A 24,608-nucleotide genomic window follows, 5' to 3' on the forward strand; every position below is an offset into this window, starting at 1 on the left:
ATTGCATCCAGTTTAGAGCACAAAAGATTTCCAAGTGGAAGCTGCCCGATAACTGCTGGATGCAGCAGTCCAAGTTAGGAGTTAGTCAAGGGCTCTTCTGGTTCGGACCACTATTGTTATGAATCCCAGGTGATGTTTGTTAACCCAGTTAGCTCTGTCCTTCCCCAGTGCCAGCAGGTCCGCTCACGGCACCTCTGGCAGCAAAATGTCTCTGGTACCATGGTGGGGTAATGACTCCATCTAGTTGAGTGGGAAGTGTTGCCTACTGAATTTACAGTTGCACGTGCTGCAGTTCAGCATTTCTCACCTAAACCCCTCTCAATCTGGGGGACTAAGGGGAATGCCAGGACAGGTAAATAGGGCCGTGCTTCTGCCAGTTTTATCCCGCTTCTTTCAGTTGTTCTTGCATATTGCAGGCTCCTGAGACTGCTCTGCACAGGGCTGTTCGAAGTGAAGTGTTCAGCTTGGGAGAACTGCCCAAGAGCCAAAAGGCAAGCACGTCGGAAATATTTTAATTTCTATTTTTATTCTGCCATCCACTGAACGATGTCTTCATCGTTCACTTTTTCACTTCTCCTTTTACTTTTAAACATCAGTGAATGTGAGGAAGGCAGATTTTCTGGCAGAGCAGGAAGCTGGAACGTGCCGAGGCAGTGGTTTGCTCAAGGCTACATGGCAATTAACTGGGAAAGTCCTTGCTTGAAACAAGAATGAGTCTCGTTTGTTCTTACAGTCAGTGCTCCAATATGAGGCTAGCTATGAGTAATTAAATGCAGAATTAAACAGTGCCATCACCTCCTGCCCTCTAAAGAAATACAGAACAAAACCTGTCAGCACTGCACCCTCATGCTGCGGGATAATCTGGGGCTGGCTGGTTAGGTACTTAATTAGTTTGGTTTTTCAATATTTATTTTGGGCCTGATGGAAGCAGAATCATCCCGTCCCCTCTGGAAATACCATCCTTCAGGCAAAATCTATAGCTTGGCTTGCAGCATGCTACTGTTCAGTCCTGAGCATCTCTCAGTGGCTGTGGTGGTACCTTTACAAAATCAACTCAAGGTGTGACTCGTGTAAGCCTTGTGCGTTCCCATTCCCTCCCAGCAATCCCAGCTGCCTTCATGGGTGAAACCAGTGCCTGGTGGTGTAGAGAATTTGGGAGTGCTGATACTCAGGTGCAGGTATGGCCTCAACATGTCAGGGTAGAAGGAAATGTGTGGTCTGGTCCAGGATGGCATTGATGCCACAGACCCATCAGCATTCTCCATGTTGAATGCTTGCATATTTTTAAGGAAAATTGAAACACCAAGCGAATAATAGTAAAATTCAGTCTGGTAAGATTTATTGCTTTAATATCAGAGGGTTCCAGCTGATACTAGATTAACATATTCATAGGTTTTAGGAACTGCTTGGGTATTAATGGTTACCACATAATCTGAAATCTTTGCAAGGGTCTCATGTCACTTGTGCACTAGTGACTGAGCCTGTCTTTATAGGAGGTTGAATTTCTTTACATGGTGTTCTGAGACTAAATGTGAAAGGGGGGAAATGGCCCTTAATTTTAACAAGTTCCCATTTGGTTTAACAGCTGCTGTGAGTTCTGTCTTGTCTTCTCGGCTGTATTTGCCACTTTACGGTGTGTTTCTGTCTGTCAGAGTCTTACAGAGTTCTAATGAAGTGCAACACTTTTTTCTTTTCCCCACAGCTGTTATTTGTCATTTGATATAAATCTGCCTTGTTACAGTTTTATTCCTGAATAAATGATAAAAGGACAGTTAGTATCAGAAGGCAGTGCCGGCATGAGAGTTTCTGCTTTGTTGCTAACATAGAAAAAGCTGTTGCTCTCCTTTTAAGGGATATGTTATGTAGCTGAATTTGGGAAAGACTTTAAACTCCTGAGGGAACCAAAGCCAACCTCTTTCCCTCTTCTGCCCTTCACTACGGCCTTGTCCTAATTAGCAGTTAAACTCCTTGCCTTGCGCTCCTGATGCTGAGGAGCCAGCTTCTGGCAATCGCTCCAAGTTTGGTTTTCATTGTGGTGCAGTTGATATCGTATGTTTCTCCACCAGGCTCCCGAATGCAGGCTTTCACATCTGCTGAGTTGGCAGACATGGGCCTGTCCTTCTTGGGGTGCATCTCCCCCACCCTGGAGCTGGGGAGATGTGACAGCCAGAGCTGGGTGATGGGGACATCCTGGACAGGATGGCTCAGGCTGGAGAGTTTGCTGCAGAGCTGGTCTCTCTTATGTTGTGTAAATCTGTTACTGAAGCTGCAAATCCTGGTTCCTTCAAGCTCTGACGTTGCAAATAATTCCCTGGATTCCTTAGAATATATACAGATACTTCACAGAGCTATTTTAGTCTGTTAAAAACTTCACATGGTTGTGCAAGGACTGAGGATGACCTTCTTGCTCTCAGAGGTGTTTCCTGAGCTGCCCAAATGAATGTACAACCCATGTTGGTTTCTCATTAATGTGCAAAGCTCTCGACTGTTTCCGGCAATGCGCCAAGCAAATTTTTTGACAGAATTTCTGCAAAGCCCTTTGCAGTGCACGCTAAGCTCACCTTAGATCTCCCTGTCCTGTCTGTGTTTCTAACAGTTTGCTTTCGGGGCTCCCGATGAAGAAGGAGGTGGTCAACACGCTGTGAATTTTTGTTGTCTACCTCGATACGTGTGCGTTACATTCCTGCTGAGGACTAGAGATTCTTATCCTTTCTAACTCTGTCAAATCAACCCCCTCTCAGGAACGTATTTTTAATGATATGTGATATTGCAAATACCCTTAAGATTTCAGGATGAATTCATGACACCTGTGTGTGCACTTGGACACAAGGACTTCTCACTAGAAGCCTCTGTATTAAGCCCATGCTTCATTTCATCCTTAAATATTCTGTTACTTTGGACCTTGTTGCTAAACAAAAATACTTCATGGGGACAGATAACAACATGGGATTTCAGCAATTAAATGAAAAATATCAGTGAATCCTCCTAAGGAGAGGAAATGGAGGGTCACAAATGGTTCTGAAGAGACTGGGAGGCAGGAGGTAATACCTTACGTTTAACAAGTGACAGCTCTTTAAAAAATGCTGTTGTTATATAAAGAAAGCCTAGGAGTGGGGAAGAGGGCTTTTCAGAAACTGCATAGAGTGAGGTTTTTCTTTTAGAAATTTAGTGATCTTGACCATTTCTCTTGTCTTTGGAGCGGATGGCAAAATACAAGTGTGTCCTCTAAAACTGATAGAAATTCCAACACTTCAGGAGCACAAGGCAGTGTGAAAAGCCGAAGCTCTTCCTCTGTTTTGCCCCTGCCTGGGGGGAGGTCCCACACTGACGTAAGGTGCTGTTGAGTTATTCCTTTGTCTCTAAGCTTGCTCAACCAGCACATGTCCAAAACCTCTTTTTGTAGCAAGCGGGATAGAAGGCAGCTTGGATATGAGTAAGGGCAATGTCCTTGACCTAGAAATGCTCCCACTTGCCAGTAATTTTTAGGAGGAGACGCTGTGCCTGAGGGGGATGGTCAGGGTGGATGGATCAGATGGGTCTCCCAGGGTCCCTTCCAACTCTGTTGTCCGTGATGGGTTTCTTAGTCATCCCCTTGGCGGTACCTACACTGAACGGGGGAGCAGAGCCTCCATTACTAACCACTGACTGGCTTAAAGGGTCCACTCAGGGTTAGCATTTAAAAGGTTGCATGCAGCCCTCCCTAAGCCTCCCTGGCTCATAAGGTTCAAGTTACACATTACCACTTTGAAGCATTCTGGTATGGATGTTAAGTAGTTTCAGAAAGAAGAAATCTCCATGATTTATTTCTTGCTGAGAAAAGTTCAATAGAGATAAAAAGGGGAAAGAGGGAAAAGTTTAAGGGGACACTAAAAGCACTTGATGGTGCTTATCCAACTCTAAAAGTAGGCCTGCCCTTATCATTACAGATGTAGGACTTGGGGGTATTTCAGGATTAGGCAATTGAGCCAAGTACCTCAGAGTTTCTTTGGCTTACATGGATGACTTTTTTTTCAGCATCTTTTATTCTTTCTGATGGTTTTTTTGCTGAGGGCAAAACATTATTTGTGTAAGAGCAGAATCCAGTGATGCTTTTGTACTGGAAGCTGTCGATGGCAGAGGTGTCTGCCAGCCTCATCAGTTACAATCCACAAGTGCAAGATCTCCCTTTCAATGCACGTGTTGCTGCCTACAAGTATGGCTACTTACTTCAAGAGGTTTCTCCAGTAATTTAGGTGTCACAGTCCCATGAAATCTTATTCTCCTTCAAGCCAGTTGGATATTAGCCACCATTAGACTCCCTGTTGAAATCACTGTTAGAGCACACCCATATGAACCATTTGTTCACATGGGCTCATGTCAGAACGTGTTTACTGCGGACTTTACTGCAAAAACGTCTTTTCTCTTTTAATATGCCCACACATTGCACCTCAAAGATGATTAAGTTTCATAAGTTGCTAGGAGAAAATTAGAAGCAGATGCCTTCCAGCAATACATTTGGGACTTCCTAGTGTGAGTTTCTCATATCAACGATATCCCTCCATCTCCTGCTAGCCACGTTTTCAACGTGTTTACTCAATGCGTTGTTTATAGCAAGAGGAGGAGGATGCTGTGTAATTACAGTGAGGACAGATTTAACAGCTAAGGCAAATTAAATGCAGCTCTGTTACAGCAGACTGCAGTGCTCGTTTGCCTGTGAGCAAGTCTGCTTTCCCCCTGCAAGTTCTGCACCCTGCAGCTCTCTGCATCATAGCTCTCTTCCCCATATCCCTGCATTCCCATTGCTTTGGGCTCTGAAACCTGCTTTCAGGACAGTTTTTCTTAGTTAATAAATGTAATATTTGCCCTGTAATACTGTAAGAAAAGTGCAGGATGGTACAACTTCAATTTCATGCTTTTCAAGACAGCCTGCAGAGGTAGCAGATTGACGAACCCACTTGCCCTGGGTGTGTTTCAGATTTACCCTGCCTATGTGAGATCAGATTCTGGTTCAAGGAGTGGTGTTTGTTCACTCTCTCCAACACAGATGAGAAGGGAATTTCATCTAAATAGTCTGTATGACACAGACTAATCTGTCTTGGCAGCAGAGAACAGGAATTCATGGAGTTCCTGAGGAGGCAAGATTTACTGGGAAGGGAAACAGCCCTCCTTAGAGTAACCCGGAATGGGAAAAGTGGATAAGCTTCCTCTGGGCACACGAGCCCATCTCAGCATCCCTGAGCTGAGGACACTCAGAGCAGAGCTGCCCTATCTTAGCGTGTGTACCCAGTGTAACTCTGTTCTGTTAACTCCAGCTCTTCTATTACTATTCTTCTAGTTATTGATTTAGGCTTAGTCATTTCATATGTTGATTATTTTTTTTGTCTAAAAATGACCTCTATCTTTTTATGGCAACTGACTTATTTTTATGTTAGTCTCTTGTTCTTGTTGGACAGAGTGCTAGAGGTGATGCTGATGCCAGGATCAGTATGTGTTAGAGGTTTGTCCTGAGCCTCCATTAGAAAGTGAGGCTGGATTTGGGGCAGCATTTTGTGTTGTGCTGGTCTGTGTCAAGACTGAGCTTTTTCCTCTATGGCCTAAGATCAGCTTGCTCTCTCCTGAAGTTGGGTACTGCACAATACTACTTTGTTTCAAGTCTGAGTCTTTAAAAAGCATATTAGGGTGTATCTTGAAAAGGGCATCTGAATTTGGTATTACAGCATCTAATGCAGCCCCAAAATGAACCTATGTGTGTGTGGGCAAAGAACCCTTATAAAAAGCTCCTTTAAGTTTTTATAGGAAAGCTGGCTGCTTTGAGTCTCCACCTCTTTGCCTTGGACAGTCCTCACCTCACACAACTTATTTGGTCCCTCCTAAAGCTTAACCAACAGGCCATCCACAGTCTGAAAACGTGCTGCCTGTAGCAGACTTGGACAAGATTTGGTCCAGAATGAGTTAAAGGCTAGATGTCCTTCACTGATAGAAACTTTTTTTGTGTCCTGATGGTTTTTTTTTTAATAGCTTCATCATTTCCATATACAATTCAAAGCTGTCACAAGGGAAAAAATATCACCTCCCATCCCCACAAACTAACCAGAAAGAGCTGGGACTGGAGAGAGACTCATCCCTGGGATCACAGGGCTGGGAGGCCAAAACAAGCTCTTAGCTGTGGCAGGGTGACATCTGCTCCTTGGCAGTGGAGGTCCACGGGGGTAGTGACTGGTGCTGTCACTAAGGTTTAGTCAACAAACCGCACTGGTGAAGCACAAGGAGGAGCAGGGGACCCAGCTCCTGGGCTCAGCTGTGCTGGTTCGGCAGGACTCACCAGAGCAGTCAGACATGATTTTTATCACTAAAATCAGCTGTGTGTTCAGGTCTGACTGTATGCTCTGCCTGTCAGCTGCCTAGGAATTGATTGCTTGCACATAGCTCCTTTCCAGGCCAGAAACACACTTTGACCGGCACCAATAGCAAAAGAGCATTATTAAGTCTATTAAGCCTGAGTTCACAGATTTTATTTTAGAACAGTAACAGATGGCAAATGGTGGCGGTACAGCTGCCGGGACTGGGAGAGGATGGATGCTGGTTTGTCAGTTCAATGGATGCTGGCAGTAATTCACATTTATATTTATACAGGGCCTTTCCTGTTTCAGAGCACTTTACAAACCAGTTGATAGATAATGGGCTTGGAGTTAACGTGGGCTGGCAGAGCTCATCTCTGTGCTCGCGTGGCCAGTGTGTGAGGGTAAAACATAAGGGCATCAGCCCGCACTCCTTAAGCAGCCTGGATGGGAATTAGGCAGCTGCTTAAAATCACATAGTACCACTTAGCAGGGATTTCAGGTAGAAAAGCAGGGTACGGAGCTGGAGTTCAGAGGGTGGCACTGGCAGCCAGGGTGTCAACTGGGAGTTTGGGCACTGGGATGCTCTCCTACAGCTGTGAGAGGTTTTATTTAGTATCTTCCCAAAGACCTGCCGTCTCCCACAAGAAGTTGCCATAGGGAATAGGTAGCCATCAGCCATGCTGGATGTGCTGTGAAGGCAAGCAGTGTTTCCAAGCCCGTATTTACCCCACGCCCTTAGGAAGTGATAAAGGGAGGAACCCAGTTTTTAAGTTGATTGGCTTGCTATCTCATAGCCGTACTGCAGCCTATGAGTTCAATGGATGTAACAGTTAAATGACAGGAGTCTGGGGCACATAACAAGAAGGGGTACTTTTTAGCACATTTTTGTATATATTAAGAGTCAGATCAAGACCACCACTTATTCCTCCTCCCTTACTAGCAGATCAAGTTGCCATAATTGCATCCAGGAAAAACATCACACCAACAAGAGCTAAGTTTAGAAATCCAGAAGAATTGCAGCATCGTGGTTTTGCCTCATGTGAAGGGTCAGAACTTCCAGGAAGGCACAGGAAGAAGTCATTAAAAGGCACATAAATGTACAGAAAATCGTATTTTTAAAAAGTTGAAAACTTTTGGAGGTAGGTAAAACATTAACTTTACATAGTTTCCCCTTTCTTTATAATATCTTCAGACCATCTTTTTGGGAAGGCGTGCCTAAGCTGAGCAGGATGTGTTAGGATTAATGCAGAGTAACAGGGAGAAACTTTCCAAATAGAGTTTCTCTGGGATGATCTAAAAACTTCTTTTTGGTTTTGAAAGATCTGAAACTCTGAAAACGAGGGAGTCACTCTGCACTGGTAACAAAAGAGGGCTGACCCCTTTTTAAAGGTCCAGAAGAAGAGGTAATTAATCTCATTGTTATTTAGTCTAGAGTGAATATCCAGTTATCATCTGCGTCACACCAAGGGAAAAATCACCTCCTTTACATTGTTTCCAATGTAGTGGTAATTGACATAAGGAAAGATATGAAATCATGTGAGCAGGGCTGGTCTCTAATTTCCAACGCATTTCCACAGGGTTCTGAGCTCAGATAAGACTTTGAGTCTGGCTGGTCTTAGCCAAATGGAAGTTATGAATCTCTGGGATGTAAACACTGCAAATGATTGCCCTTCACTGCAGCTGCAGGCATGGCTCAAATATGTTTTTGACAGCAATGCAATTAAAAGGTCATGAGCTAAAAGTCAGTCTAAAATCCACTAATCCAGTCCTCCACCTGGGAGTGTAAGCAATTCCTTTCTTTAACCATCAGCCAAAACAATTATGGCGCATAACAAAATAAATGTAATTGAAGTGCTTGGGAGGGAGCTGGTCCTTTCTACTTCAGTAAATAGTGTGAGGTTTTTCTCCTCCTGGAAGCAAGTCTTTCTCACAGATCCAGAGGGAAAGGCAGCTTTCACGCACCCGTGGCAATATACTGATGAGAAGTCTAATGAAGCTTGCAGTGGTGGTGCCGAAACGTCTGGTGACAGAAGGTCGCAGGAGGAGGCTGAGAGCTGGCTTTGGAGCCTCCTCCTGCTCTGCCTTGGGCTTGCTCTTCCGTGGATGCAGGGCTGGCACAAGGCAGGGAGCAGCATTGAGCACCCACAGTTTTCCCGTAGGGAACCATGCCAGTAAACCAGGTAACGGTTGGCAGCCCAGAGCAGATCGCTGGTCTCTGGCTTCACAATTGTGCTGAGAGATCGCAAAGGACTTTTGCCAGGAAAAAGTTGAATTATGCTGGAGTTTTATGCTTTTGTCTAGGACCTTCATGGTGTCCTTAAATTGGATAGTTCCATGTTCTCTAGCCTTACATCCTAAGGATGCTGTGGGCTGGCAATACCTCCTGTCCTGTCTGTTCTTTTCCCTCTGTATCGTTTTATGCAGCACAGTCGGAATTTGAGACCAGCTGACAGCCCAACTGCATTGCCTGTTTAACTGCAGGAAACCATGCTTTATCCCCCTCTGAATCCTGATGGAATAATGATAACAGATAATTGATTGAATGCTTTTTCCTTTCTTTTTTTTTTATTCCTCTCTTTGAACAGACTCCCTAAATACACAAATAAAATCCTCAATTAAAATTTGTGGATTAATGAATTGAAAAACAGATCTATATTTTTTTTTCCTGTTGGCTGGATCTCAGGGAGAGTTTCTCTGATTTTCACTTGTGCTCCCCTGTCAGACATTTTCAGTTGTCAAAATGGGTAAGTACATGCTGGGCTGTTGGACAGGCACGTCAGATGCATCAGTGCTTATCAGAATGCTGAAAAGAGACAATAATTAACAGTCTGGGATTTCTCATGTGCCATTTTGTTGCTGCGTGTGCACTATTCGTACTGCCCTAGAAGCTCAGAGCTTGCATGGAGCAGTGACATGGGTTGTAGATCCCTATAGAAGGAGGGTTCTTAATGCTCTTTGAGGGCGCAAACACTGTATTCCCTGGAGCGATCCTTAGAATTTGTGATGTAAGAAATGCTTGTTGGTGAGGGCTGCAGGATCAGGGTCTCCCAATACCACAGTATTATTATCTGTCTAAATTACAGCACTATATGATCAACGGCATCTTTGTATTATAGAAAGAACAAAATTGGTCTGAGAGTGTTTCTCTGAACTGCCGCTTAGTTTGCAGAACCAAGCACACACTTCATGTCTGCAGACTGGAGGTTTGTGAAATACAAGCAAATGCACAGCGAGTGGCAGGTAAAAACTAACAAGAAAAGGAGGCTATCAAAGCTCATAAAGAGTCTTGTTGCATGCTGAATAAAGCTTTTATGACTTTATCTTTTTGCTTGGGGCAAACGGTACATTTTGTTTCTGTTTTGCAGTGAGCATAAGCTTTGGAAGGTTAAATATAGAGTATTAGGTTATGGTAAGTGGTCATCAGAGGCTTGCTTTACAGTCATGGCCTGTTAAATTGTTTACTGAACCTTATTATATCTCTGTGGGGTTGATGTGAGTCTTAATTCCAGTTTATCTCCTTGTAGACATGAGTCTGTTGAGTTTTTCATAAAACCTGAAAGGACAAACATAAAGTTTAAGACTTTTTATTGTAAGTCATAAATAGTAAGGTGTCACTACAAACATACCAGTCGCTCCAGGAAACTTTTAGCATTGTGTCATTGTGTATCTTAGCACGTTTTTCTCAACATTGGTTTTTATACCTGCTGTTCTTCAACTGTCAATTATTCTGGCTGCAGCTGGATGGACACTGAGATCTGATCTCACTGCTGGGAAGAGGTTGGGACAGCGGGGGGACTGGTCATGCACTGAGCCCCCGTGGCACTCATGTCCATCATACGCGTGGGTCAGCTTCTCACCTGCTGGGCTGGTTGTGTGGGGTTTTGTTTGCCCCAAAATGCTGTGCTGGGCGCTGGCTATTCGAGAGCGACTCAGATGCCTGCAAGGTGGCTGGCAGGAAGGGGCAACCTGGACAGCAAAGCCCTCTTTCCTCCTCAGTTGGAGCTGGACTCTGCCAGGCGAGCAGAAGTTGATCTGCAAAACTGTCTCTGCTTTGGTGCAACTCCTGTCACTTGGGATGTTTCAATTTCACTGGGTTTACAGATAACAGTGTTGACTTCAGGCTGCATTGAGCATCTATATCTTGTTAACCTGAAGCAAATAGATCTGTAATATTTCGGCAAGGAATGTGAGTGTAAGAGAGCTTTATATGGAAAACAGAGAACAAGAGTTTTGGGTGCTTGCTTTGGACATTTTGAGATGTAGAAAAATAGCCCATTTTCAGAAGAATATTTTACCTCCTTCCCCCACCTCCCCCCACCTTTTAACCCTGCTTCTAGGTTCAGGGTACCTAAAACACAGCCCATGTGTCCTAAAGGACAGCCCACGGCTGCTGTGTGGGAACAGCAGGGAGAGGCTACATCTCTGCAACTGGAGCTTGGGCACCGAAGGATTTCCAACAGCCTCTCGAGTCAGGCAGAGCCAATGACCCTTGTATTTGTACAGCAATGCTCAGTTAATTTCTGTAGAAGAATGATGTCCTTTTGCATGGAAGTCAGGTGCTGTTTGGGCAGCCTGCCATTGAAGACCTTTACGTATGTGGTTTATTGATTTGCAGAACTCATTGTGGTATTTCCACATTTCCTAGCACCAGGACTTGACTATAAGTCCTCAGATAACCTGTGTTGTTGGATAATCCAGGCAAAATGAGAGGCAGGGCCAGGGAACTGCTGGAATACAGGAGCAGGCTGTTGGAGGGAGCAGAAACAGGATTATAGGAGTATGAGAGGGAGGGAGGAAGGAAGGGAGCTTAAAGGCAGGAGTACCAGGGCAGAAGATGTTCTGGGATAAATTCCCTGTTGTATGACTCTCACAGGCTTGTCACCTGCTCTGCTGCTGGGCTTCAGGTTGTTTTCTGGTTGGTTTGTTTTGTTTTTTTTTTTTTTCAAAAAAACCCCAGTGAACAGTGTATCATACCTCTATAATCTATAGCTTTGTGTTGGACCTCCGTAACGTAGAAAGATTTAAAGTTTCTCTGAAAAGCTGGCCAAGTCTGTATTACCAGTATGTTTGTGGCAGACTTGCCTTTCTCCACCATTTGTGCTTCTTCATGTATTAACTTCATAACTGGGGGACAGAGCACAGTGGCACACGAACCAATTTATACTAAGTAGAAGTTAAAAACAGGATGGAAAATGTGGAAGCTAATAAGGAAATATAATCACATGCCAACAAAAATAAAAAGATATATCTGAAAATAGTGTCACAGAAGCAGATAACTTTAAATTTGAGATAAAGTCCTGCTGATATTATTTATGGGTAGGGCTCTTTTGTTTTATAGTGGAAAAATGTAAAAAAATATACAGAGATGATGATCATTGGCAGGAGACTGATCTTTACCTTCCTTAAAAGCCACACATTAGATGGCTCCCCATTCTGCAACGGTTTTAGGAGTAAGGGTCCAATCTCATCCTACAGAGAACAAGGACACGAGCCTTTGGCTGCAGGGCCCAGCACACGGTGGTCTCATAGCAAACCAGGCGTTGCGAGGCTGAAGCAATGTTTAACTCAAGTTACTCTTATTTTAATAATTAGCCAGCAGCCAGTTCCCATGCTTTGAAGGGCATATTCTGTGTGTTTGGAGACATCCAATGTGCCCCCTCTTTTTAGTACTCGGTCATTAAAAATGCAGTGATTCTCAGGACTGACTGACAAGTGGCTATTATATGGGTCTGACCTTCGTGTTCATCTCACCAGAAGAAGAATATGAAGTTGACCGCATTGCCAAATAAAATGGAAGATGTGAAATAGTGAATGTTAAGTGTGAAATAGTGAATGGAAGATGTGAAATAGATAGGAAGATGTGAAGCTTTCTGACCTTATTTTCAGGGACCCAACGCCCTGCTGGGGCGATAGCCCTTCTGGCTGATAGGAGAGCCAAGACTGCAAGGTGAAAGCACAGAGCAGAGGGTGGCAGGTTTGCTTTTCAAGTAGAGGAGGAGATTATTAATTCGTCTTGATAAAACAGTCTCATTTTCTCTCTTCTGGGGCAACATGCAATGAAGTGGTGTCAAAATAAAACACACAGTACTGTGCTCTTGGATTGAATCCAAGCTACTAAGTCCATCCTGGGAATATTATTTTTATAGATTTTTTTTCCCCCTATATTTTTACTTCCTCCCAACTGTCCAAGTTAGTGAAGAAAAACTGACAGAAACTGCTCATTTCTCCCAGCAGCTGGCAGGGATGCGAGGATTTTACTAAGGTGTGGAATAAATCCACTGATGTGCTGTCTTAAGTAGGGAATATCCAGCTTTGTTCTGCTTTGTCTGATTCAGAACTGGGTGTTGGATGTGGCTGTCTTTCATCCCCAGCAAATGCAGAGGTTTGCTCTCCAACTGCCTGTATATATAAATGTGTATCCAAGTGGGACAGGTCCAGTGAAGAGGAAGGGTTGTGGTCCCATGAGTGGAGTCTGTCTCCAGCATCCTCTGGAAGTCCTAAATTGGGTTGCTGATAACTGTCTTGCTGTCTTGAACATTGTTTTGGAAAACCTTTCCAAACAGAACTTCTAGTTCTGGAGACACATTTTGCTTTTTGTTGAAGTGACATATATTTGATAGAATGAATAAACGTTTTGCTGCAAAAGAGTACTCCGTCTCTAGGGTTCCTGCTAAGCCTGACCACAGGTGGTTCTGCCCTTGACAGCGGCCATAAATAGAGTTATTTATATGGGGTCCAGGTTCAGTGACTGCATTTTAAAAAACTCTAAGTTAAGATATTAAATGAGTGAAAAAGCAGCACTGAGGCACTGCAGCCACAGAAGTTGTGTGCTGTGGTAAATCAGTGTTGCGGTAAACCTGTGTATGTGAAATCTCTCTCTAAAAAGATTTCAGCATTTCACATGGCCTCTGCTAATATTTATTTTAAAATGACACTTTGTGTCAGCTCCACACTGCCGTGGGCTATTCTCAAATCTAGACTGTTTTCCAGTCAGCGTGAAGTGGACTCTGCTGCCTGATATGAACTGTTGACTTGCCCTGATAGTTTTTGTTGGCAACAAACATAGCAGTGAGCCAACTGCAATGGCAATGCAGCCGTGATTTCCGCCAGCCCTTGGGTGTATTTTGCAAATACTGAAGCCAGTGGACCAGCTGAACTGAGATCTCAGAGAGTCCTTTCATGGATACTGCAGAAAAGGACCTCTTTTTAGTGTTATTTTCATATAATCTGGTAGACAGCAGGATTTGAGGGTTTGACGAGAAGGTGTAGGTGTGATCAGCAGGCTGGGATGTTGCCTGTAACACATAGGGGCGTAGGTGTTAACACCTTAAATGTGTTAAACATAGCTTCTATGGGTACTCTAGTAATATTTTCCTTCCTGCCACTGCAGATATACCTGAACTTAGTAGAGTTACCAAAAAACCCAACTTTTTCTAGTGTGCTGTCCTCTAACTGCAATGTTGAGCTTCTCCTGAAATGGCGATTTGTCTAGTCATCAAAAAGTTGAATAATGACAGATGTCCTTTTCAACATTATAGCTGGTCCTCTAGTCACACCAGTTCCTGAAAGACCTCAAGGTCCCTTTCTTAATGCACTCCTCTACTCTGACTGGCAAAATGAACAAAAAGGCTTTTTGCCTGCCTAAGAATGCACCAGACTCATAAAATGAGCAGGAACTGCTGTTAGGAAGTCACTGATTGCCTGGGTCATTGGAGGCTGCTCCACACAGTGGAGTTCACAGGTGATGTCCCACACAATGTGCCATTTGCAATCCAGCAAGACATATATTTTTACATTTGCACAGACTCTCAACTCTCTTTTATTTAGAGCCTAAATGGACAACCTGCAGCATATACTCTGCAGAGATGACTAACAGCAGCTTATTAATCATATTCCCTGCCCAGGCCAAGATGGTGTAGGAGTGATTGACTTTCTGTATTGCATTGGACAACTTTAATATTAAAAGAACAGGAAAACATACCAAATAAGATAAGCACAGAAAGGCTGGCTGCACCATGGCTCCTGTAAGAACACATGTGCCTCAGCATGAACACTGCAAAAATTCTGGTGAAAATACACCTGATACCATGTAAAATACCAAAAAAGACCTTTCCTGTGCAACTGCTATCAGTGCAATGAATAAAACACTGAAAAACACTGTCCCGCTTCTTTGGCCCATGATGGACAGAGCTTATGTAAAGTGTCACTATGTGATGTTATAGAAAGTATTGTGTCCTGTATGGTATTTAAAGGAATTAAATTATCTGCAGGACAGCAAATGCAAGGTCGCTGCCAGGTGACTACAGTCATGCTGGCTCACTAACAAGGAGAGTAAGATCCTCCTCTCCTACACAACTTAGAGGAATGCAGGAACCTGACCCACAGCTATAGCTGAGTTAAGGGTAACGCTTCCAGTTTAGATATTTCTTAAGAAGGAATATGCAGGTTAATCCTGCCTAGTTACTTTCCACTGCTGTCACTAGTACAGCAAAGTCTTATTTTCTAGGGTTTCAGATTCCAAATGGAGGGTAGAGTGAAGCCTGTGAGAAGAGTTAGGCCTAATGAAGAGTTGTGAGTTGCAAGTTGTCTGTCTGGACCTATGATAACCTCTCACTGTCTCTTCTCTTTTTTTGTAGGCAATATCTTTGTTGTCAGTTTGTCTGTCGCAGACCTTGTGGTGGCAGTTTATCCATACCCTCTGATCTTGAGTGCCATTTTCCACAATGGATGGACCATGGGAAATGTTCACTGCCAGATAAGTGGATTCCTGATGGGTTTAAGTGTCATCGGGTCCATTTTCAACATCACAGCAATTGCAATCAACCGCTACTGCTACATCTGCCACAGTCTGCGGTATGATAAACTCTTCAACCTGAAAAACACCTGCTGCTATCTCTGCCTGACCTGGATGCTCACGGTGGTGGCAATTGTGCCAAACTTCTTCGTTGGCTCCTTGCAGTATGACCCCCGAATTTACTCCTGCACCTTTGCCCAGACGGTGAGTACATCATACACCATCACAGTGGTGGTGGTTCACTTCATTGTCCCACTGTCCATCGTGACATTTTGCTACCTACGGATCTGGATTTTGGTGATTCAAGTCAAACACCGGGTGAGACAAGACTGCAAGCAGAAGTTGAGAGCAGCTGACATCCGGAATTTCTTGACTATGTTTGTAGTTTTTGTCCTTTTTGCTGTTTGCTGGGGACCGTTAAACTTTATTGGCCTTGCTGTTTCAATTAATCCTTCAAAAGTGCAGCCCCACATTCCAGAATGGCTTTTTGTCCTGAGCTATTTTATGGCCTATTTTAACAGCTGCCTCAATGCTGTGATCTATGGGCTTCTTAACCAGAATTTCCGGAAGGAGTACAAAAGGATACTGCTGACACTCCGCACTCCCAGATTGCTGTTCATTGATGTGTCCAAGGGTGGGACAGAAGGGTTGAAAAGCAAGCCATCTCCAGCCGCGACAAACAACAACAACCAAGCTGAAATACATTTATGAGTCAGAACAGTACTATTTATTCTGGATTACAGTTGTATATATAATACATAAGAGCCTTTCTATGTGTGCATTTCACAGCTGGTGTTGCTGGGCTCCTCATGCAAGGAAGGAGTCTGCTTCTCGTGCAAGGAAGGAGTCTGCTACCTTTCATGCTTAGCTTATCGCTGCGACATTGAGGCTTTGAATAAGGATTTTCAGAATGGAAATGACTGATCTTTATCTTTTTTTTTTTTTTTTTTTTTTTTTTAACTTGCACCATGTGCCTAATTAATTGGTTTGGTTGCTTTTGCCACAAGCATGCCAATACCCTCGAAAAGGGAAGTGCTCAGAGTGCATGCAGAAATGCAGTTACAGTTGAAATGCAACCTTCAAAAGCCGGCACGATTGCCATGTATTACAAACAAATCTTTCTCCCCTCCCTCTGAATTCTATGTTTTAGCATTAAAATAATCCAAACTATAGCAAACAAAATGTAAACTGAATGACTTTTTACCCTTTCCGTTAGCTAACAGTATTAGCCAGCAGGCATACATATGGGCATGATGACTTCCACTGTGTGTGCATTTGTTTTCCTTTTTCTTTTGTCTTAAGATTTAGAAGCTAGCCTGGGCTAGATGTGAGGCAGGCAAAAGCCAGACCTAGTGAGTGTCTGATGTACTCATTTTAATTGAATATCTACAGAGATTAAGTACCCTTGCTCTCTCCTTCCCAGGCCATGAGTAAGAGTATAACATATGACATAATCTAATTGCAGGAAGATACTTGGAGCCTGATTCTAATTTAGGCAGTATCCTGTCATGGCCAGCATTCATTCCAAACATCTTTCAAAAGTCCCTGCTACATGAACATCGTAAAAAAAAGATAAACATAGCAGAGTCCCATCTGTTCAATGCAGATGCCGTTTTTAAGTTCCAGTAATATTTACACTTGTAGACAAAGGGAGAAGGGAAAGGAAGTGTTTTTTCCCAAACATTTCTCCTCTTGCTCACCACATAACATGAATTTGATGGGGCAGGAAAGAAAAAGCAGATTTTTTTTTTTTTTTCTGTTTTATTCATGTACAAATCTATAATTAATTCATGGAGCTGGGAAAGGAAAGCTACATAAAAATATTCACGCATCAGTTCTCAGTTAAAGCCTGAACTCCGTTATCTTTGTCATTGGAAGCAATGTCCTGGAGTGCTGGCAAGGCCAATATCACATTAGAAGCAAGCACAGGGACAAAGATTAAAGCTGTTTCTTTAATGGAGTGAGAGGGGGGTGGTGGCACCTGTCTGTAAATATGACTTTTTTTTCTTATCTTCATTGTGAATTCATCTCCTTATGGTTTTAAATGTGTAGATCCTGCTTTGAAACAGTCCCATAATACCAAGAGGTAAAACTCCCCCAGTGCAACTCTATCTTCAAGCTAACAAACCTGGCTTGATGCTGGTGTACTGAGAGGCACAGCGGGAGCTGTGGGATGGAGGGGAGCAGGTCTGAGCCCCGTTGGTCTAATGAGGGCAGCAGTCAGCCCCGCTCCTGATCAAAGAGTGCAGTCTTCTCTCTTTGATCATAGTCAGAGCAGGACTAGTTCCCAGGGCTGAGCCCTGAAACACGGAGAACCAGATTTTGCGATAGCAGGTAGGTGCTTAGAGATGGAGGTACGTAGGGTTTATAAAAACCCTGAGCAGACTTAAGTGCCTAATCCTTAGTGAAGCTCACAAGCCATTTGTGCATTGCTTGCTGGAAGCAACTTGTTGCGGAATGTCTGTTCTGCTGATTTTTTTTGGGGGGGAAGAGGAGTTGAGAGAAATTAATCCCCTTTTTGATGTGAGCCAAGAAACATTGCATGGCACATTGCTTCAGTGAGGACTACAGTGTGCGTGCTGCCACGTGGTGAAGGTTGCTGCAGTGCAAGGTGGGGGGGTTCTCTGCACTTATAGGGCACTCTGGCACTTCATGAAGTTTCAAACTTGAACATCTCAGCCACTTCAGATTATTATTGTTTTAAAATGCACTGCAGCCAGCCTCCCATAATAGGAATCAAACTGAGTTCTGTTTTGGCCTCTTCATCTGCCTGAGCATGGCCAAATAAAGGTATCTTGACCCTCAGAAACAATGTGGTCCATTTGCCTTTCAGCAAGACCAGTCTGGATGAATTCACATCATTCCATGCAAACAAAGTAATTTTAAGTCAAACTTGGATAAGAAAGGCACCAAGGAATCCATAACTGCAGGAAGTGTTTGTTCCATCACGCCAAGGAGATGTCCCGTGTTCTGTGACTAGTTTTCAAAGTCGTTTGCAATTAGCCACAACAGTGTTAGTTAGAATCACGCTAGCAAATAATTTTAAGCATCTAGCACTAAGCCAAATATACTCCTTTAAGACAATCATGAAGAATCTTGTACAAGTTTGCCAAATATACCCCACAACTGGGGTTTCATCTTATGAATCCTTGTCTTTTTAACTGAATGTTCAGTGAAGGCAATGTGGTATTTTTTTTCTCTAAGCTTGTATTTGCACTATTTCTTATTCAGGCTCCAAAGTATCAGCCAGCGAGCATTTGAACCAAACCAAGTAAGCCAAAGAGGTCCCGAACAGGCAAGCTGTGGGAGTCTCTGCGAGCACCTGGTAGGGAGGGGAGCAGCAGGAGCATGATAGAGCATCTCCCCAGGTCTCGCAGAGAGTCACTGCTGAACCAAACTATGCAACGTGACGGGGGATCTGCTTGTCCTCTACTTGTAGAGTCCAAGCCCAGCTCTTGCCCAGGTCTTTGCAGGGGACAGGCTAAGTACCTGCTGTGCTGGGGTGGGTCCCGAGCAGCTCCCTGCATGTGGAGACACTGCCACCGCCCTGCAGGGTGGGGACAGGTCTGTGATGGGCACCATCCATCTAACAGCACAGAGATTGCCCTAGTGCGACCCATTCAGAAGTGTTTTGGGTGTCCCACTGTGAGTGGGGGCTGCCCAAGAGTGAGCCTGGAGCTGGGGTGATTCAGCCACCATGGCTGGAGTTCTGAGCTCAGTCCTGCTGGAGCTGAGGTTTGCAATCTGAAAGGTGAAAAGCAGGGAACGTGGCTTTGAACAGAAAACACTGTGCCATTTGCTAGCACTTTGATACAGAGACAGTGCTTAGGATAGGATAGATTTTTATACTGACTTATTTTAAAACTACCCAAGCAGCTCTTTATTTTTATGTTAAGAAATGGTTAACACGGTACAGAGAGTTTATTTTGTTAACCTTTGTTTACAAAAAAAGGGAAATGTGTCTTAAACTTGGAATCCCGAGCAGTGTCAGGGTTTGCCTGTGGGAATCTAGCTTTAATCCAAATTTGAGTTTTCAAGGAGGTCCCACAGCTTAAACCATGCTCTGCCAATTCCACCTGTTGCATACCTGGCCTTAAGTCTCAGAAATAACGTTGATATCTCCTATAAACTGGTTTTAAATCACTTGTTCTGGATCTGACGTGGTAGTGTTGAATACCTATTCTAGCCCCAAATTCTAAAATTGTCACAGTGGACATAAACTTATGGAGAGGTAGTATTGCCGTGAAGGAAGAGGAATCTCTTGCCACAAATAAATACTTTTGGATGTTGCTAATGAATGTTGTTTAATCTATTTAAGAAGAATGTAACCAATAATTTTATATATAAATATATATTACATATGCTGTTTCCATTTTATCATTTGATTAAGAATCCTTCAGTATACTTCCCTATTGTTATTTTTGTTCATAAGGTAGATTCATTCCCTTTATCTGTTAAAACTGTAATAAATCTGCCATTGGACTGCTTATTGATTATTTTTTTTCCACTTGCTATTTTTTAATAAATATTTGGAACAACAGCTTGGATTTTGTTGACTCTCAGAAAGCAGATTGAATTGACAAATATAATTGAGTTCAGGCACACCTCAGCTCCCCAGCTCAGACCTGGAAGACAATGACCCAGTGCATCTGGGACATCTCCTTGGATTCCCATGTTTTCTTCCACCTGCCTGTGAGCCAGCTGCCTGACGCTCTATGGCCTTCCTCATCAGGGATGAAACTTTCTCCATGCTGCTGTTGGTCTCATCGCTGTGTGTCCCTCCAAGGCTCTTTGCCTTTCTTGTGTCTGTCTGTCCATCGGGGGCTACGGAAGCAAAGACTGCACCACATCCATTTCCTTGCCCTGCCAACTGGGTTGCAGCTGGGAAGGAGAGCACAGCCAAGCTGTGAATGGGAGGATGTGGGAGCCGCGGTGGTGACAGATCAGGGCATGAGGTGGCATTTGGGTTGTAGGGGAGACTTGGGGACAGAGAGAGTCCCGCTCGGCTGGAGGCACAGTGAGGGCTGCCACACACTTGTTCTCCACCAAGGAGTTTTGTGAGGATGAGGACTGCTGTTTTTGTTTCCCCACCTCTGTTTTGGAGCAGGTTTTGCTGTATTCATGCAGTTCTTCAGACAATAGGCTATGTCCACAAGTTGCAGCAATTATATTTCCATGCTGACTTGACTGGAGCTGTTTTTTGGGGAGTCTCTATGCCACTTCCGAAGTGGGGGTGATGGGAGTATGGAGAGCGGTCCAGTTGTAACTGCAACTCGAGCTCTCTATTTGATTTGTTACACAGACCAGGTGCCTTTTTCCTGATTCCTAACCAGACACATGTGTGATCATGGTGTTAAGGTAGTAAAGGCTGAGATTATCCATTAAAACAAAAAATTGCTGAACAACTATGGAGCAGGTATGTTGAACGAACAAGTACTGTCCATTCTATGACATCCCAGACCAGTACTGCTGCTTTTTTTGCTAATATTTTCCAACAGGCTCTGAACTTCATCTGCTCCTTCTACAGTAAAGCCTGCAATGCTTGGTGATGTGATATGCTGAAAGTAGTGTTTATAATACTTGGAGATCCCAAAATGTCTGTCCGAGTAGAGCTGCTAGAAAAACCCTTGCACAGACTCTTACCTGTTGTTTCCGCCGCTTGGAACTGAATGAATTGAACTGTCACAAGTGAGGCAGTGTTATTTATTTACTTACTTGCCAGAAAGTATAGTAGCTGGGAGATAAGATACAGCTATAAAAGACAAGAGGTGCAATAATTCAACACCAGGATAAAATCTCACTCATGGTGACTATTTAGAAATCAATATTTGTCCTAATGTATTTACTTCCAAAATTATAATTTATAACATGAAGTCAGTCAGTAAAGAGCTACTACATATGTATTTAGAATTTTATTGGAAAAATGTAAATTACTGGGCCTAATGCAATATTTCTTACCATAAAAGCCCTGAGATAAGAAGTGCAGAATGTGCTTGCAAGAACTCTGTGATGGGATATGCAAATTTTTTCATTGGTGATAAGAACCATAAAATTTGTATCACTCATGAACTATGTTTGTGAATGGAAGCTCCATAATATTGTTAACTGAATTTTCATTTTGTAATGCTTGTTTGGAAGATCCATTATTCATATGCTATAAGTAATGCACTGTACAGCAGAGATATAATTTACAGTATGAGATCAGTTTCCAGAGCAAACAAGGTGAGTCTGAACCATTAACTGAAAAATGTTTCTGTGTTTTCTCCCAAGCATGGTCTCCCAATAAGGTTTTTAACTCAAATAATAGTGCCTAAGAGGCCAGGGAAACTTTAATGTCTTCTAGATTAGTGGCAACGGCTGTGCAGTCATGGCTTGCTTAGATTACCTTTTAAATAAACTGAGCCATCAATGTATTTTATAAATCTGTCCAGTTGAAGCACATAATTTATTTGGATGTAGAAAGTTTTATAGGTAACACGTTTAGTAAATTGTGATCTTTCCTTCTGCCTTTTGCTCCTCCTGTTAGCAAAACTTCTGAATTTCCCTGGAAGCAGGAGGCAAAATTGTTTCCTCAAGTGTAAGCAGGTTGCTTCGCCTCGGGGTAGGCTTCCAGTGGTTTTGATAAATGTGTAGGATAGAGGTACTAATGTGGCATCAAAATACAACCCATGTCCTGGGTGAAAAGTGACAGCTGTTTTGCAATTAGGAAAAGAAAAAAGGCATTGTAAAAAGCGCAACAAAATTTGAAGGGAAAAAAAAATGAAAAAGACATTTGTGGTTGAAATAAGAGAGGGATTGTACTTACTCAAACTGGGACCTGGCCAGGGCAATAAAGTTAACGTACCTGTTAATGTAACCTGGGGATTTTTATGGTGGTGGGGTGCACAGCCAGCGTGGAGCCAGGTGTCTCGCTGTGGGAAAGGGCAAAACCGTTGGTAAAACTAAAGAAACCTAGAGAAAAACAGAGTGTACGTCTGAAAATATGAAATGCACAAATGTATTGGTGGTTAAGATACAATTTATGTAAGTTTTTGCTTTTTTTTTTTTTTTTGAAAACCAACATTTCCCTTTCTAACACTTTTGAAATATTACAAAACACTGTCAGTCACCTTAACACTCTTTTTTTGTGGGTATTCATCCTGCTGCCATCGCGGCACCCCGGCACCCCACAACGCCGGCCTGGCACCACTGGGGACAAGTAATTTCTTGCAAGCCTCTTCTTCTGGGAAATGAGTTGAAAAAAAGCATTTCAGGAGGCCGGGGCACTGGCAGCACCACATCGGCTTGTTCGGGAGGCTGGGCCCGGGCCACGCTTGTGCTGCTGTCGCCATCACAGGAGCCTCTCAGCGCCTTGGTGGGATCACCTGAGGAGATCACCTTGAGAAGAGGGGGGCTCTGCCTGTAATTCACAGCCAGATCTTGAAGAAAATATTCCCCCTCTTTCCCCCCAGCTGTGATTTAGTTGTAAATACAAGAAGCTGCTGTCAAATGCTCCCAACGGACTGTTTTGGTTTGCTTAGGAGGGCCCTGAGCTGCAGGGATGGCGGCCTGGGCACAGCTGGGCCGGTCAGGGACGGGCTGGGGCTGATGGGCTGATGAGCTGCCCCTGGGCAGGGCAGTGTCACACCCAACCCCATGGCCTTAAATTGCCCTGGGGAGAGGTTTTTCCTTTCTTCCCTGGTAGAGTATGGCTGGAAGAGGAGGAAGGTGCTGTGCTGTGGCCACCATATCTGCCCCAACTGCTGGCGGGGCCCCTGAGGATCTGCAGGGCTTCAGCACTCAAAGGTGGTGTGAAGCTGGGTCCATGTCCCCTTGCAATGGGGACTGGTGAGACCCAACTGTGAGAGACACCTTGCTGAGGTAGGAGGGGGCTGTTCTGCCCCAGGAGCTGGGGGTGCTGCGGCAGGGGAAGGAAGCTGGCTTTCTTGGTACAAAGCTCTTTTTGCTGGGAAGTCAAAATATGTTCTGGAAAAAAAAAATGTTTCCTGTGGAAAAAACAAGGGTTGTTCTGGTAGCTTACGGCTTTCCCTGACCTACTGGTGGCAAAGCAGAAATTAGGAAAAGAATTAGTAAAAGCCCCTCTAAGGGGCTTTTCTCAGTGGAAAAACCTGTCCTTGCTGCTGTCCTGTGTTGGCAGTGGCCACCACACAGCCTGCCGAGCTGCTGTGTTTGTGAGTGTGCTTAATGACACCGAGCCCCAATGCACCCAGCTCGGCCTGGGATGTGTGAGAAACAGTAAATACTTAGGCAATGAGCCAGGTTAAACCCTACTTGAGCCAGTCATAACCAAGCCACTCGTGAAAGTGGTGGCAGGGCCAGAAGCAGCCCTTATCTGCAAACCTTGAAGGCAATTTCTTCCACGCGAGGCTCTTTCTTGCTGTGTGCTAGACCAGAAATTAACTTCTTCCTTCCTTCTCCATTGCCACTTCTCTGTCTTCCAAGCAATGCTGAGGACTCATCTGTAGGAGCCCAGGTCAGCAGGCCATTACCTGCAGGCCAACACCGGAACAGAGGAGTAGACAGTTGAAGGAAAAAGAGCTGTGCCTTGGCCTGAATTTCCTTGGATTCCAGAATAGATTGTATTTATAGTGCTCTCCTCATTGTATAGAGACATATATATAAATGCACAGCCTGGGTTTTCCTAAAGGAATCAATACCAATCATAACTTACAAAGTATTGACCATATAAAAGTTCTGATTTTTCTCCTGAGTACTTCAGAGCAGATGGAAAAAGCAGCAGGTGCTGATAATGTTTTTCTGCCCTTGGGAAAACTTGTCACACTTACCTGTTTATCTTGTTTATTTTGACATTTTACTGCCTGAAACTGTTCTGTAACATAAAAGCACATGCAGGGCAGTTAGAGGTGAAGTCTCACAGATTCACTTATACTTGAACAACTGAAAATCAATAAGCTACAAGCAACAAAGAAAAATGTCTTTTTTTTGTATGTGGATGAGGGCTGGTATTTTTGTTATTACTGAGGAAATATCAGGGAATGCAGGGGTTTGCACTTTGTGTATTAGTGACTGGAGAGTGTAAAGCGAGCTTTGCTTTAGCTGCCAGGCACGTGTTTTTCCCTTGCTTTTTCAATAGGCAATGGAAACCTCAGTTTATTTTTGGCGTGTTATTAGGACTGTGCAGAAACAGAATTTGAAGGTTGGTAGTACAGACACTGAAGGGTTCCTGTGCTCAGCATGTTTGGAATGTGAAGTTTGTAGAAGACGAAGAGCAAGGCGAGTCCTGCTGGCTGGTCTGCATGAGTCCAGCTCTGCAGCAGGAATAGGCACTGCTCAGTACCTTTGTGTGCCTGGCTCTGTAAGAGATCAAAAATGGGGATGCTTCTCCCGTGCTGATCCCATCTGTAGACTGGAGAGATTTGGGCAGGCTTTATTCCAAGAGGGAAATAAAGAGTTTGTTTGTGACTGTGGGTCCTCAGGGTGACTGTGTTGTTCCAGATGTCAGACCTTTTCCCCACTCTGTTCTCTGATGCTGA

General features: G+C 43.8%; 1 protein-coding gene across 1 annotated transcript in view; it reads left to right on the forward strand.

The window, feature by feature from the left end:
* Positions 1-15,825, forward strand: part of GPR50 (G protein-coupled receptor 50) — a 39,630-nt gene extending 23,805 nt beyond the window's left edge. The window contains exon 2 of the mRNA XM_074147530.1: positions 14,957-15,825. Coding sequence (XP_074003631.1) covers positions 14,957-15,825 — 869 coding nt within the window. The remainder of the gene's footprint in view (positions 1-14,956) is intronic.
* The last annotated feature ends 8,783 nt before the right edge of the window (positions 15,826-24,608 follow it).

The sequence above is a fragment of the Numenius arquata genome, chromosome 5 (assembly GCF_964106895.1).
Source record: "Numenius arquata chromosome 5, bNumArq3.hap1.1, whole genome shotgun sequence".
In the NCBI taxonomy this organism is placed as follows: domain Eukaryota; kingdom Metazoa; phylum Chordata; class Aves; order Charadriiformes; family Scolopacidae; genus Numenius; species Numenius arquata.